This window comes from Castor canadensis, chromosome 14, assembly GCF_047511655.1.
Source record: "Castor canadensis chromosome 14, mCasCan1.hap1v2, whole genome shotgun sequence".
Lineage (NCBI taxonomy): Eukaryota > Metazoa > Chordata > Mammalia > Rodentia > Castoridae > Castor > Castor canadensis.
The window spans coordinates 86,095,473-86,111,141 of NC_133399.1; the positions used below are offsets into that span (position 1 = coordinate 86,095,473).

At 35.4% G+C, this 15,669-nt stretch overlaps 1 protein-coding gene across 1 annotated transcript in view; it reads left to right on the forward strand.

Moving 5' to 3' along the window:
- The first annotated feature begins 1,918 nt into the window (after positions 1 to 1,918).
- The window catches only part of Asb5 (ankyrin repeat and SOCS box containing 5), a 41,785-nt gene continuing 28,034 nt past the window's right edge, over positions 1,919 to 15,669 (forward strand). Inside the window, exon 1 of the mRNA XM_074054934.1 lies at positions 1,919 to 2,237. Coding sequence (XP_073911035.1) covers positions 2,042 to 2,237 — 196 coding nt within the window. The 5' untranslated portion in view covers positions 1,919 to 2,041. The remainder of the gene's footprint in view (positions 2,238 to 15,669) is intronic.

A 15,669-nucleotide genomic window follows, 5' to 3' on the forward strand; every position in this document is an offset into this window, starting at 1 on the left:
GAAAATAAAACCTGACATTGTGATATAATAACCTAAATATTATATAGTAGTGTTTTTCTACTAGTAAAACTATAAAGCTACAAGCTGCACTAATGACAGCAGCATTAGTGAATAGAAATGTTTCTTAACTGAAAAGAATCTAGGCTGATGTGGAGAGAATTATTTATACGAGCACTTACTGGTAAAGAGAAAGGAGTGAAACTTTAGACAGGGACTTAGATGTGACTCAGGCAGGTTTATTTCTGATTCTAAAGCACTGTAGTGGAAGTCATGCAGTGACTCAGAGCATTGTGATGCTCCAGCCATCCACCCGTGCACCTCTCCAGCGTGTGCTCAGGCATCACCATGCCAGATGGAAGACTCAGTTCTGTGTAATCATCATGTCTCAACATTAGCAGAAAAGAGGAACACATAGCTAATTACCTTCCATACTACATAGAGTTTTAAAACTGTAAAAGTTCATGAGAAATGGACACGGGGTCCAATTATAACACTTTAACTAGCATTCTGTCTCTGAAAATGACACCATGGACCATTTTCATAAACAGCTTGATAATTTCTCTCAAACCCATTGCACTAACTTATGTTTTGGGGAGTTACTCATTCATTGGGAAAACAAACAGCCTATTTTATTTGACCTGTTTATTTAATGGCCTTTTCCCCTTCATTGTAAGGTTTCATGTAAATTAGTGTAATCAGATAGATACACAGCACAAAAAATATATTCCAAGGTAAATAAGCTCACAACATTTTACCAGTTATGACCAATTACTGATACACCCCTTTTTCTAACAAAAGCCACTGTTATTTTCTTATGTCTTTGTCTTTGTTACTTTGATGTTTACCAAAAAAAATCAGGAAGCAATGCAACAATTAACAGGCCCCAGACTTGATAGATGTGAATGTATAAATAGAATTCCTGTATAAAATAGTATTTTGTACTTTGGCATGTTATTTTTTACTTAAATGCCAAATATTTCCAGTCCACATGATTTTTCTTAATTTATTGTTTCTCTTCTCAACTACAGTTTAAATATAGGAATGATTAAGGATACAATATATACAGTTACATTTCATTCATGAATACATCAGATGGGGGTTAACAAGGATTATAAGCCTAAAAAGCATATTATTTTGCTTGGGTTTGGACCATTTTTATGAAACAGTTTGATATTCCTCTGTGTGTGCCACCTCCCCGGAAGCCTTTTTTGACTTCATTACCAGAATTATGTTCTTCCTTTTTGTGCTCTCCCCTTATCCTGTCCTTATCTGTATTGTGTTTATCTAACTTTGTATGTATTTCTTTTGATAGACTATGAGATCCTTATGGCAGGGCCTGTTATGCTCATAATTGTCTGCCTAGCATCTAGAAATTATTTGATATATAATAGGTGCTTTAAAAATATTCACTTGGAGAATGTCAGTGTAAACTTATTAATCAATGATCTTCTAGTCTAATCATTTGTAAGAAAAATAAGTTTCTGTCTAATAACAATGAAAACAACATAATTGCTTAATCTGATGAGTAGTCATTAAAATTTAAGTCATGGATTATTTACATCATTTGCTGATTTAGCTCATGGTCTACAAATAGTACCATTTTAAAACCTTGAACTGAAGGGCTTAGCTTTTCCTCAAAATTGTGAATATAATTTAAATGAACCATGGGGATCCCAGATACACAGTCTTCAAAATGTTCTTGATAATTAGATGCCAATAAAGAACTAATTAGGCATATTTATATTTCAATATCTGGATCTTGAAATTCAGAGCAGAGAGGTGTGGGGTATCATTTTATATTGAGAATGGAAAGTCAGGAGTCTTGTGAAACGTGATTCAGTTGCTTCCATGGAATATTGTCAGACCAATAGGAGATTGCGAAGAACTTTCATGGGCAGTATAAATATTTTGAGCTGTAGGCATCATCACCATCTGGTATTTTCTTTCCTCAGGACCAGCTGTTCAAGAGCATCCCGGACAAGAGCCAGGCACAGTTGAGACTTGGATCTAACTAAAGACCGACGCAGATTCTTCTGCAGCAATGTCGGTGGTAGAAGAAAGTCGACCATTTGCTCAACAGTTATCCAATGTCTACTTTACGATCCTTTCACTTTTCTGTTTTAAGCTTTTTGTGAAAATCAGCCTTGCCATCCTTAGTCATTTCTACATTGTGAAAGGCAACCGCAAGGAAGCGGCAAGGATAGCAGCTGAATTTTATGGAGTAACCCAAGGGCAAGGTATGTTTATGATAACGCGCTTCTGTTTCAAGTCGAGATAAACTAGCACTTGATCTGCACTCCAAGAAAACATCACGTTTTCTTTATAGAATATTTTGTAAACTTCTGTGAAGGAAAATTCTTGTAACTCACTTCAGTGGATTATAAGAAAATTATTTTTCTGTGTTTGAATTAAAATTGAGGTATCGTTGCAAAATAGATAAATAGAAATATGTTAGTCTGTCAATAAACATTTAAAAACTTTAAACTTTTCATGCACCAAGTCATGGTTTCAGAGATTGGTTTTAAAGGTAATTGATTGTACTTCAATTATTCTTTAACATGTTTTAGCATTATTGAATTTTAAATCAAATATTTAGTTATGTGTGAACAATTGCTACTGAAAAGAGAAGATTTAAAGATATTATTTTACACAGTTTTATCATTTTATTCTAAAATAACGAACAAAAATGAATATTTATGACACATGTTTTCCTAAACGGATTGTTATTGCTTTGCTTGGCTTGTGAAAAATTGATTATTAAAATATACGAATAAGAATTAACAAATTTTACATGTGTGCAGTGAAGTACACTTGTGTTTCTTAGAGGAAATTGAAGTATGAGGTGGAATAGGAAGTAATATTAATCATAGATTTTAAAGGTTGGAAAAACATTTATATTCAATTGGACTAATATTTTATACAATAAAAATGATTCAGATGGTAGACTTCAAAGTGGTGTTTTAATTTCTTACTGCCTTTCAACTTGTTTCTGAGTTGAAGTGAATCAAGGCATGTATGAATGTTTTATAGCTCAAATACCTCCAAGGCAATTTATAAATCTTTAGAACCAAAACTTATTATCACACAATTAGAAAATACAGATTTTTTAGGATGAACACTTTAATCTTGCCTTTTTAAAATCTATTTTCCTGCGGGGGTCTGGTGGCTCAAGCCTGTAATTCTAAATACTTGGGAGGCTGAGATCAGGAGGATCACAGTTCAAGGCCAGCCTAGGCAAATAGTTCATGAGACCACTATCTCCAAAATAACCAGAGCAAAATGGACTGGAGGTGTGGTTCAGGTGGCAAAACACCTGCTTTGTGAGCGCCTATTTGTAAGCATAAAGTTATTTTCCCACATTTTTCATTTTGTGATGTAATGTATTTTGAAATCTAAGTTAGTCAACTGGTATATGGAAAGTTGAATGAAGAGGGAAAATCTTTTGCAGTGTGAGAGGTAGAGTATATTTTTTTCCTAAGGAATAGTGCTCTTGTGCAACATAAGGAATTTATGTACTAACTCAAAGTGAGGAAATTTTCACTGCCTTTAGATTTAACAATAGGATATATGAAATGCTCTTAGGGGAGATGAAATCTAGAGGAAACAGACTGTATTCAATCCTCTCCCTACCAGCTGTGCTTCAGAATAGGCATCCTGACTATTTAGTTCAAGTGAAAATAAAAAATTCAGTTAGTAAATAGAATATTTATGTACCAAGTAGAAAACAAAGAAAATTAAATTTTAAAACAAACACCAGTATCACCAAAAACAAAGCCATATTTGTTAATATAAGACTTAACAAATTATAAGATCATGAGATGGTAAAATTTCTTCTCTTGAGCAGTTTCATAGTCAAATTTTGCCTGTTTGTTATGAGAACTACCTTACATAAAACAATGAGATGTTAGCTAAAAAGAAGTATGTCTGTGAACTCACAAGAGTTTTAGAGAAAGCTATGGAAGCTCCTTTTTGTGCATATTTATAAATAAAAAGAGACAATCATCCCCTCTTTAGACGGACTTTAGTGTGTATATGCAGGGAAGTCACAGAGGTAAATAAAATGGCTCCCATATTGTCTTGTATTATGATTCTGTCTTAGCATATATTATAACTGTAGGATTTTCCCCCAATAGAAAGGAAGCAGGAATCAATACTTTTTTTGTAGAAGATACATTTCTAGGAAATATAAAATGAGAACAAATTTTAAAAAGCTTTGCATTATTTTAAACATTAGATCTTCCTCTCCTTTCCAACAGCATACATTAACCTTTATGTATTTAACAATAGACTATATAATTATAATTCTTGTTCAGTGTAAGCATAATTATTGTCAAATTTTATTTTAACATTAGGAAAATAAATCAAGTACCATGCAAATACTCTTAATCTCCTACTGCTAAGAGAGAATTCTTCTTTACCCTGGAATTTACTACTTTCTCCATTTTAACATAACTTTCTCTGTTTTTTTCCTAAAGTATTTTTTATTTTGTTAGTACCTTTAGAATGATTAATCAAATTTAATTATCTTTGTTTGATCCAGCAATTTCCTCCTTCCTTGCAAAGATTATCACCTTCATTTCACTTTGAATTAAGTTTCTCATTCGTACTTTCAAGGCTTAGCCAGATTGTGCCCCAACATTTTTGATGTGGAGTTGCCAAATTCCATGAAGTAAGAGCTGAGGTGTGTATTTTCATGTCTTTCATAACTGCAGACGACCATGTTAACAACATCCTGGATGTCTTCCCCAGGAGCAATAGTACTTTAGTATAAATAAAAGAATCTGTTTGCTTAGATGCTATTGCTTTTCATTGTATCAGATAAATGTAGGGTTGGTTTTTTTTTTTTTTAAAGTACTGTTTAGTCAAGCTTGAGACCAAGGTATGATTACATACCAGAAGACTGAAAAGCAAAACAATAGCTAAAATAGCTTAAGACATTTTCTTGACTGCTTTACATCTCCAATAAACTTTATAAAATCACCTTTTTCATCTCTGAAAACTTATTAACCCTAGCACAATATTGAAGGGACCTATTTTTGTTATGCATTTCTGTTTACCTTCTGTGTCATTCTTGCTTTTAAATGTCTTGATTAGAATCTCTATTTCAGAGGTCAAGTCTATTTTTAAAGCTAGCACTAGACTGAGACTGACTATGAGACTAACAAGAATTGAAACATGTTTTCAGTTGTAATATCAAACAATGCAAAGAACAAATGAGAATATGGAGGAGTACATTAACTTGGTGAAATTATTGGAACAGCTTAGAGATGATATGAGCTACTAATATTCCAAGGGCATGTCAAGGACTGGCAGAGTGGCTCAAGTGGTAGAATGCCTGCCTAGCAAGCATGATGCCCTGAGTTCAAACTCCAGTACCACACACAAAAAAAAAGCATGTCAAGAGAAAGCTCTTTTCTTCTATTGTTTATTGTTTATTGTTTGCTTCTATTGTTTATTGTCTGTTTCAAGAACAGTCTTAAGCTCTGAGGAAGTTCTGTAGTTTTACCTTCAGGTGTACAGTGCCAGCTCTAAGCATCTGGTTTTTTGAGCACCCTTGCCATCAAGACAATGAAGAAACAGGACACAAAAAAGGAAAAATGTATTTATATTGTCATTGACGAGATAGGGTGTACACACATAATAATCTCTTATTATGGAGATATGCTAAATGGGAAATGAATCTAAAGAATGCCAGGGTCAATTTCAGATCTGTACTTGCAGAGATATCCTCACAGAGGTGCAGATGATGCATGACCCCAGGAATGAGCAGAGGCACGGATTCGGAGGTGCATGTGAATTCTGGGAGTGGATGTGAATTCTAGATTTAGATGGAGTGGAGAGTTCATGTAGTAATGATAAATTGAGTCCTTATATGAAAGAACCTGAATGGCAGCTACACAATAGGCAATAGTAGTTATTGAGAGTTTTGGGGCATGAACAAAGTTGGGAAAATAAAAAAGCACATGTATGAAATAATAATTTAAGGTAGATTTATGTAGCAGTACTCTTTGGAGATGGACAAAGGGACAGATATCCAACAGGTATACCAGTTAGGATTTTGCCATGAGAATCTGAGGACCTAGACTGATTTGGTGGTGGTGGTGTGAATGCTAAATGAAAGGAAAAAGGAGAGTAAGAATCTGATGTTGCCTTTAAGTTGTGTTGGCAGAGAGGACCGTTATTACCTTAGAGTAACTCAGTGTTTCTATAATTAGGTATAAACATGGCAGTCAGAGGAGACTGAGCCACACAGGCCAATGTGTACCTCAGGAAGATGAATCTTTAGCTACTTAGCATTTGGTGAATCTGGTGGGCCACCTAGTTGTCTTCAGTGTGAAATGTCAAGGAAATCAATTAGTTATAGAACTAAAATCTCATTTCCAGTCTTGCATCGAGTTTATTTAATGTATTTCCTGGGTTTCACTTTTTAGTTTTAATCACAAAGTAGCCTCCTGATTATGATTTGGCTCCCCACAGAATGATAATGTGCTGGCTTTCCCCCAGAGAGTTTTAGTCCACATTTAATACTTGTTGTAAATTAGTACATATACATCTTGATATCAGTCTTCAGTATTTTGTGATCTTTGGATGGTATGTCCGCTTCTGAGATGTGAATTTGCTGTTAGATCAGGCTTCTGAGCCTGCAAGGCCATAGACAAAAGTTTGGATTGTGGAAAATTTCTCAAGGTAATGTGTCTCTTTGAGACTGCTTGAGAAACAATCTGATGACACTCCACCTCAGACTTTATGTGGAAGAATTTGTATAGAATATAGAATGTGTGTAGAATCATCTAATAATTTGTGTTTATGATTTCATAAATTTGGTTTTAGAGTTGCCATGAAGCATGCATTTATCTTTGTTACATCTATGGTTGATACCTGAAAGTAGGATGCAGTATAAATATGCCACCTCAAACCAAATAAAAAAAGAGCTTATCATTTGGGAGAAGTGTAACCTGAGTAGGAAAAACGCAACTAAAATTTTACATAATGTAACATTGATTTTTCCTCCATCAGCAAAGTCCATCCTAGGTTCAGTCAGCTCAAGGAACTTCACACAGACACTATCCATGGCAGCACTGGTATTCAGTGCTGTGTATTTGGGTACTGCTGTGTGTTGACTATGCATGAGACTGGTTACATTTCTAAAAATCTCAACAATTAAGAATTTCAGCAGGTAAATCTATAGGATGACTTCTTTAACAGTGTTCATTATATAAGTGTATAAACATATCCTGAACATATTTTGGACACATTTACTTAGGTGAAACAACTCTACATAAGAATAACTGAAATCAATAGAATCCTCCTGAATGACAAAAACATCGCATTATATTCAAAAGTGTTACTAATTTTTTTATTAAAAAAGAGGTTCTAATTTTGTCTAAGTTCTATTATTTTTCAGAATTCCAGAACACTTTTTTGAAAAGGTCTACTGTAATTCTGAGAATTAAAAGTGAAGTTTGAAAATGACTTTGTCAAATTTTAATATATTCACACCTTTGTTCTTCCTCTATATTTGGAGAAATGCATTAATTTTTGGATTTAAAGAACTTGAAATCACTGGTGATAGCCATGTCTATAAGGGACTTCAAAGAGAAGGCACAACTTAAGGAAGAATATATTTAGTTATGTATAAGTGGAGATGAAACCAAGCTGAATGTAAAGAATAGAAAAGAGGAAAAGTTTAGTATGTGGAGCTAAAAAACTCTGCTTCATCTGGAACACACAGTGAAGAATAAATGTTAGATATAATGATACACAATTGGCTGGTAACAATGGAAAAAATAAAGACACATCTCAAATCATACATCTAAAAGTACATAGTTCTATTAAGAGAATCCTAATGCCTTTGCTGGATTCAGCATTATGTTAAAAGGTCATTAAGTTGTTATAGAAATAATTACTGCCATAAAATATGTTATAAAATCTTTGATGTAACTATTTAGTATGTTATATGTGCATTTCATGAACTGCATATCAGAGAAGGTGGAATACCTCCTTGACATTGGCTCAGCAATGCACATTCTCAGAGTGCACCATGGCAGTCACATTGATCTCTGCAACAACTGGAGTACATTCAGCACTTGTTACAAACTAAAGAAAGAATATTTCCAGTGGCAGACAAACCCTGACATGGAGTATTTAAAATGATTTTCTTCCAAGCCTTTCTTCAAATAGAAAGAAAAGAAAGGAAGTGGAGCAGGAGGAGAGGGAGACAAAGAAAGAGAGAGAGAGAGAGAGAGAGAGAGAGAGAGAGAGAGAGAGAGAGAGAAAGGAAGGAAGGAGGGAGGGAGGAGGGGAAGGAGGGAAGAAGGAAGGAAAGAAGAAAAAAAATGGAAAGAAAGAAAGAATGGAGGGAGGGAGGGAGGAAAGAAAGAAGAAATTGGAAGAAAGAAAAAGAAAGAAAGAAAGGATGGAGGGAGGAAGGAAGGAAGGAAAGAAGAAAGAAATAGAAAGAAAGAGAGGGAAAGAAATAAAGTAAAGAAAGAAAGGAAGAGGGAAGGAAGGAAAGAAAGAAAGAGAAAGATAGAAAGAAAGAAAGGAAGGGAGAAAAAGAAAGAAAGGAAAGGAAGAAAGGTAGGTAGGAAGGAAGGGAAAAGGATAAAGATGAAGATTTGCTATGGGCTTTGTAGAACTTTTGGTGTCTCTTCTGTACCAGCTGCATGGGAAATAATCATTCCTTCCAGCCTTCCCTGAACAATGCCACAAACCAGATGGTGGACCCTTTAGACTGGATTTGCTCAAATGATATCAAGTCAGAGAGGGAGACACTAAAGGTTAAGGTCAAAAGCTAATATGATGGAATGATTTTTTTTTTAATCTCACAAAGTGGCTTCAGCAGGAAAGGATTTTGAAAATCTGCCCTGAAAATATATTTAAGAGTTTTCTAGAAAAGCCTAATGGACTGTGAGGCTAGCTTGGTGAGAGGGGACAAGTTTTTTGTGAAATCCCTTCCCCTCTTTAAGTAGAGCAACTCTACTTTCATAAATCTTCTTACATTGAGCATTAGGAAAATTTTTCTTCAAAGAAAGGGATATAATAATGTTTAACACTAAACTTTCCAGTTAATTTAGGTATTATCTAAATTATGTGAAACATTGCAGAATGTAACCACCCCCTAATATGAATCATAACTGAACATCCTTTCAACATTTTTGCCTGGAGACTGGAAGAACAGTTAACGTTTGAGGCCCGCCAAGAATGTGCATAACTATGTGAAATGTCATGGGGGCATGCTTTGTCCATCAGGGCAACTAACATTTCTATGTCACTATTACCGGCTGAGTAAAATGGAAACCTTCAGAAATACATATTCTCTTTCCAGTAGGCTTATAGTCTTAAACTATGAGCAGAGTACAAACAAGCGGAAATTTAACACCGAATTGCCACTCGTGTTCTTAAACAGAAGGACTGGCTTATCTCCACTGTCAAGTATGCAGCTTGATTTAAATGGAAACTGACAATGATAAAATTAAAGTTAAGGCTCGCCCATTGAAAACCTCTTTGCCATCATAATGCTGCAATGCCCTGTAGTAGAGTGAATGAGTGAGATGAGGCTGCCTTGGTGTGAGAGGAATCCATCCTACTTGTACAAAGGTTTCAACACACTGCAACAGTAGTGAAGTAATAATTACAGAAGCAATAATGATGGCGACTTGACTCTCAGTAACTAGCAAACACATCTTTGATTAACCACTGAGGAGACTTAGAAGTACTTATACTTTCCAACTTCTAGGGAAATGATCATTTCTATCATCGATCAAGAAAAAACAAAAAACTATTTTTAGAATGAAATGCATCAAATTATCTTGAATTTAGATACTTTATGTCTTATTTCCCTCTTGAGCTGTAATTGAGAATGATAAATTTGGAAATGGAAAAAGTGCTAGTTCCTTTGAGATGAAATAAGCAGAATCATTGATTCATTGAGCCTGAGAAAGAATGAATTGTTCATAGTGACTCTCCAAGAGCTAAAAGAGAGGGAAGTTGATTAAAACTTGAGCATCTTTCTTACCTGCTGTGGTTATGACAAGATTCCTCATCTAATAAAATCTAGTATAGAAGCAAAGTTTTATAGTTTCTTACTAGTACTCAAAACAACAACAAAAACCCAACAAAACAAGACTAATTTAGGTTAGAGAGAAAATCTCTTGAATGTGAAATTCTAAAGCAATACTTGCATATCTAATTGCTACAATATTCTAAGACTGAAAGTCTGTTTAACTCAATATATAGGATCCACTGGAACTGATATTTTAAAAATTTTATTAATGAAGATTAATTGGATTCAATGATAGAGATTTTTAATAGTCATTTAGAGTGTGATTTTAAAAAGCACATACAAATGGTCACAGATCTGGCTACACAGATTTATTACCTTACCACAATCCTCATATACAGTTAACACTCCATAAATGTTTGCTCTTTCTTATTATTTTTTATTCTGCTAGGTGGGGCTACACTGTGACATTTACAGAAGTTCTTACAATATATCTTACTTGAATTTACTCCCTCCACCATTCTCCTTTATCACCATTTCTGGAACAGTTTCAACAGGTATCATTTTTCCATTTACATATATGGAAAAATGCACACAGTATTTGCATTATATTATTATTAATAATTTTTTTGTCGTACTGGGGATAGAACCCAGAGTATGCATGCTAGGCAAACACTGTATTTTATATTTTAAAAATGTTCAAACAGTATAGGACTGGCCATAATTAAGTAACACAGAGGAGTATCAAAAAGAAAAGATTGTGAAATTATAATAATTGACTATGTTTGCCAAGTTTTTAATAAGCACTTAATAATATCAAGAAGTATCTACGAAGCATTGTGTTCCAGCATCATGTTAACTCATTAGATAGATGGTTTCGCAACTTAAGTGGTTGGTTTTATTTACACGTCAATTTAGCAATAGTCAATTAGAGCTCCGGAAGGATGAGTAAATTGTCGCATTTTTGGGAAAATAGCTGGAGGAAGCAGAAGTTCTAACCAAATCCTATTGGCTGCTGAGCTTTTTGTCTTAACTAGTGGCCTTTTCCACACCAATCTTTCACACTGATAACAAAGGGTGAATGGCACAATCAAACAAGTCAGTAAGATCTCTGTGCCATATGTATTCTTTAGCTACTGGTCTTTTCCATATAGAATGAAAGATGTCAGAGAATTATAAATATTTAAAAAGTCTACAAAATACAAAGTTTGCCACAAATATAACCAAAATAAGCAGTGCATTTAATGCCTTTAAGACTCAAGACATCCTTATTATCTGGATACTCCCTGTTTTGCACTTCATGAACGAAAGCAAGATATTCTGAGCCATAGCACAGGAATGAAGCAGGCAGTTCAGAGGTTGGCTTAGTGTGGGCAGGACCTAAGCAGAATGTTACAGGGAAGCCCAGTGCCCTAAGCAGAATGTTATAGGGAAGCCCGGTTCAGAGTTGGGAGTTTTAAAATTATTTGCAGAAATTTCTTCTATGAGCTTACTAAATTAAAGCTACTTTCCTTCCCAGAAGTTCTTTGAATGGAAGTGTTTTTCTGTGCAAATCTGGCCAAATGCCTGATCCTGGTTGGCAAACCTGGGTTGTGGTGTAGTAACTTGTTGTGAATTCCTGGCAGTGTGTTATGAAGGCATCACTATAAGAAAGAGTTGGAGTTGTTTAACTGCCAGCATACCAAAGCACCAGATATTAATGTCATCTGTCAAACCAGCTTTCTCAAAAGCCTCTTGTTCTTTTCTTTTCTTTTCTCTTAATCCCTGACAGCTGAAAAGGAAACACAAAGAAATAATAACATTAGCACTGAAGAGTTGAGTCATTTAGTTCAAGCATTTTTCTTTTTTTCTGCTCCCTTCTCCCAGCTTTCTCTCCAGGAAGTGACTGCAGCACAGATACTCGCAAGACATATCTTACAAAAGTGTTCTTTTTTCCTTAAAAAGGACAAAGTAAACTTTTTAGTAAGCAGATTCTATATGGAAATAAAGGTACAGAATTATTTCATATAATCAGTGAAAAACCTAACCTATATTTTAAATTACTTGAGGCCTTATACATAGGTTTGCAAAGTATCCTTCCAAGATCTATGACTTCCAGAAACACTTGCAAAGTCTTTCTGAAGATGACTGAGCCTCTATTCAGAAAATAATTTCAAAATAATTCTGTCTTTTCAGTACGAGACCATTAAACTACAAACCTTACAATTGGGAAAGGCGATGAGCAGAATAGGAACATTAAAGCTGTTAGCTGTAAAATCCAAGAACGTAGCTTTGTCCTACAGTATGTATGTCTAGGTGTGAATCTCTGCCTCGAGTCAAAAATGGTTTATAGCCAGGTATGGTGGTACATGCCTATAATCCTAATGAGATCCTGCCTCAAAAAGGATTAAAAAAAAAAGAGAGCGGTTTTAAGCTTGGCTGCAATATGATAAAGAACAAAGAACTTTCCTAAAATGTAATGTCTAATGATGACTTCCCAAACTTAAGGATGTCATTCCTGAGTGCCACAGGAGTGTGTATCAGCCTCTAAAAATTTCAGGAAATAGACCAGACTGTTCTGGTTTTCAGTAGACTGTTAAGGAACAGTGATGATGATACAATTCTGGCCATTTTTTCTTTGAGATGACATAAATCTAATTCTGTGTGTTATCTAACATAATTGCAGAATCTAACAGATTCTAACAGAATTGCTGTTTTTTTTCAAAATATCTAAATCCTAAGTGCTTAAAAAGCTGTGCTTAAAGTTTAATAAAATAGTAATGAAATACGTATACCAGAATAGGTTTGCAGTTACGTTTTTAAGTTGTAGATGAGATAACTTTTAGTAAATTGCTGAATTTTTGTCATACTATGTAAGCCTGTTAATTAAAAGAGTCCTTTTAGAAATAAACAATCTATTATATTAAAAAATTTTGCTGTTTTTAGATAGGGTCTTGCTATGTAGCCCAGGCTAGTCTTGAACTTGAACAGAGGCTCCTGCCTCTGTTTCCTGGGATTACAGGCATGCACTACATGTGACTTAAAAATAAAAATTTTATATACTCTGTTTTCTTAAATTTGGAAGTTGAGGTACTTCTGTGTGATCCCTCTCCAGTAAGTATGTGGTTAACATTGTAGACCGAATAGAAAAGGAGACATGAAAAGAAGTAATATCCTCTTCAGCAGAGAGTGAATTCCTTATTTCTTAAATTCCCTGAAATTGGTCTTAATAGTGTGATTTGCCAGTCTCTTGACATTTTCTGTGCCTTGCCTTTGACTGGACATCCTCTACCTTACACCTTCTATATAGGCCTACTGTTTGACAAAGGCAGAGCTCCTACAGAACACCCAGCACTGGTCTGCCAAAGTGGGTATCATGCTATCTTGGCAAGTTTGAAGCCAGTGCATCTGGGACTCCTGATTTTCTATGCTAGCTGCTCTTAAGATGCTTTTTGCAAATATGCAAAAGTTCCATGGGGAGGATATCAACCTAAAGCACCTTAACTGATGTCAGTTCCCAAGCCTTCCATGAGCACATGGGTAGTGGTGGTAAAAATATTTGTGACTAGAACTATGGGGAGGAGAAGGGTTACGTGTAAAATTGTTCCTACATGAGTCCTTATCCATGGTGCATATCAGATTTTCTCCCCAGCAGCTGTTGTCCTCAGAATAGAGAACACAGTTTGGCAATTTCATTCCTTATATGAATTTGTAACCCCTTTGAAAGTTCCAGAGAAACAAACTAAGAAAAGTATTATTTAATGAGAATAGTAAACACCTTGTTATTACATAAGTGCCAAGGGCTGTTCTAAACATGTGTCATTGTAAACTCGCTTAATTCTCACACAAACTATCATGTATGTACTCTTGATTAAATCTGTTTTTGTCTTATAATATTATATTCATTGGTTTAAATTTGTTCGCACATGGTGTATGGTGTTGGGTAGCAAAATAGTATGTTAGAGAAGAAGGTAAAAACAGACACTCTTGGTTCCAGTGTTGCTTTGCTATTGACCTTGTGGGTGACTTTTAGAATACCATCTACCAACCTCAGTTTCTTTATCTGCAAAATAAAGGAGTTAGACAGATCCAGCAGTTTTTAATCTGACTCTCAGTCTCCCTCCCTCCTTCCCTTCTTTCCTCCATCTCTATCTCTCTCTTACACGCACACACACACACACACACACACACACATACACACACACACACCATAGACCGTTTCTTTTGCAATAAGTTTGAAGAGTAGAAACTGCACTGTTCAAAGACAGAGCCTCACACTTTGCTAGCATACTCTCAGATAGCTCTATTGAACTAATAAGGCCCTTTGAAGCCATTTGTGAATCACTTAAGTAGCTGATACCTAAATTCACTCTTAGCTTTAAAATGTTGATTCTTTCACGTTATTGCCTCCTGGAGAATCATTTTTGTACCAGAGAAGCTTTTAGCACAAAGAATCCAAGTCACCTTTGGCAACTTTGTGGTACCTATGACCTAAGCCATCCAATTCCAGAACTCAGAGAAAGTACTTAACTGCCCAGAACAACTGGTTTGAGCCACAAATAACATGTAATGACTATGATTTTACAGCACTCCCTGTGGTCTTGCAGACAATATTTGCTTTATTTACTTCCTTTCAAGGGGCACCCAAGGTCACTTGGAGCACAGTGTAGGCAATTTTGTTCCCCAATTACTCTGGAGTACTCTTCAATCTACATGTTCTCATCCTCCTACCATGGAAAGTCTCAGTACTAAGACAAAGTTCCTAAGTCATTTTAGGTGCTCTAATTGTTCCAAAAAGACAAATAGTTACATCTCAGCACGAATGGGAGAATTAAGTCTCTTAGTGCTGTCAGATGCAGACTAGATATTCAGAGACCTAGGCAGCTGGGGTCAGATAGCAGGGAGTCCCAGTAATACTCATCATGGAATAAAGGACACCATGAAAAAAAGAGCCAAGTGCTTCTTCTCTTCTCCTATTGGTGTGTTGAATTTTTTTCCTTTATTTTGAAATCATTACGGTTGTTTTGTGTGTGTGTGTGAGTGTGTGTGTGTGTGCTCTGTTAATATAGTTATGCCAGAACTGTTTTACTTTCCTGGGTTCTTCTGAGTGGGGATTGGCCAGAGAAGTTAGTGTAAGGTTTGAATTTTGGTATAGGCTCTGAAGTTTGGCGTAGGACACCAGGATCTGTGTGTGCTTGCACATCACTGATCATTTAGCAGCATCCACATTCACAGCTGGTTCTTCTGTACCAGACCTAAGACACCAGCTTTGTCTCAAGCCACCCACATCCTTGAGGATGGAAATGTTGATAAACAGACACAGTTCCAAGTCTTCCCCATAGGTTTCACCACATCTTTGCTTTCCTTCAGTTCATGTCAGCACTCACTGTCAGTGGCCAGTTGAGCAGTCTACAGTGACTTCAAGCTTAACATCACATGCAGTGACTTCTTCATCAGGTACTGCAAAAGTAGAAGATAAAAATGGTATAATATATCCTTATTCTGTAACATTCAGAGTGATCAGACCTTACCTGATACATTACTAAAACTGAAAGTCACTATCAGAAAATAAAATTATAGCCTGATTTCACTTGTGAACATAGTTGCAAAAATCTTAAAGCATTGCAAACCAAGATCAGCATGAGGAATCAGCTTTCCAAGAAATCTATTATGATAGTGTTTCCTAT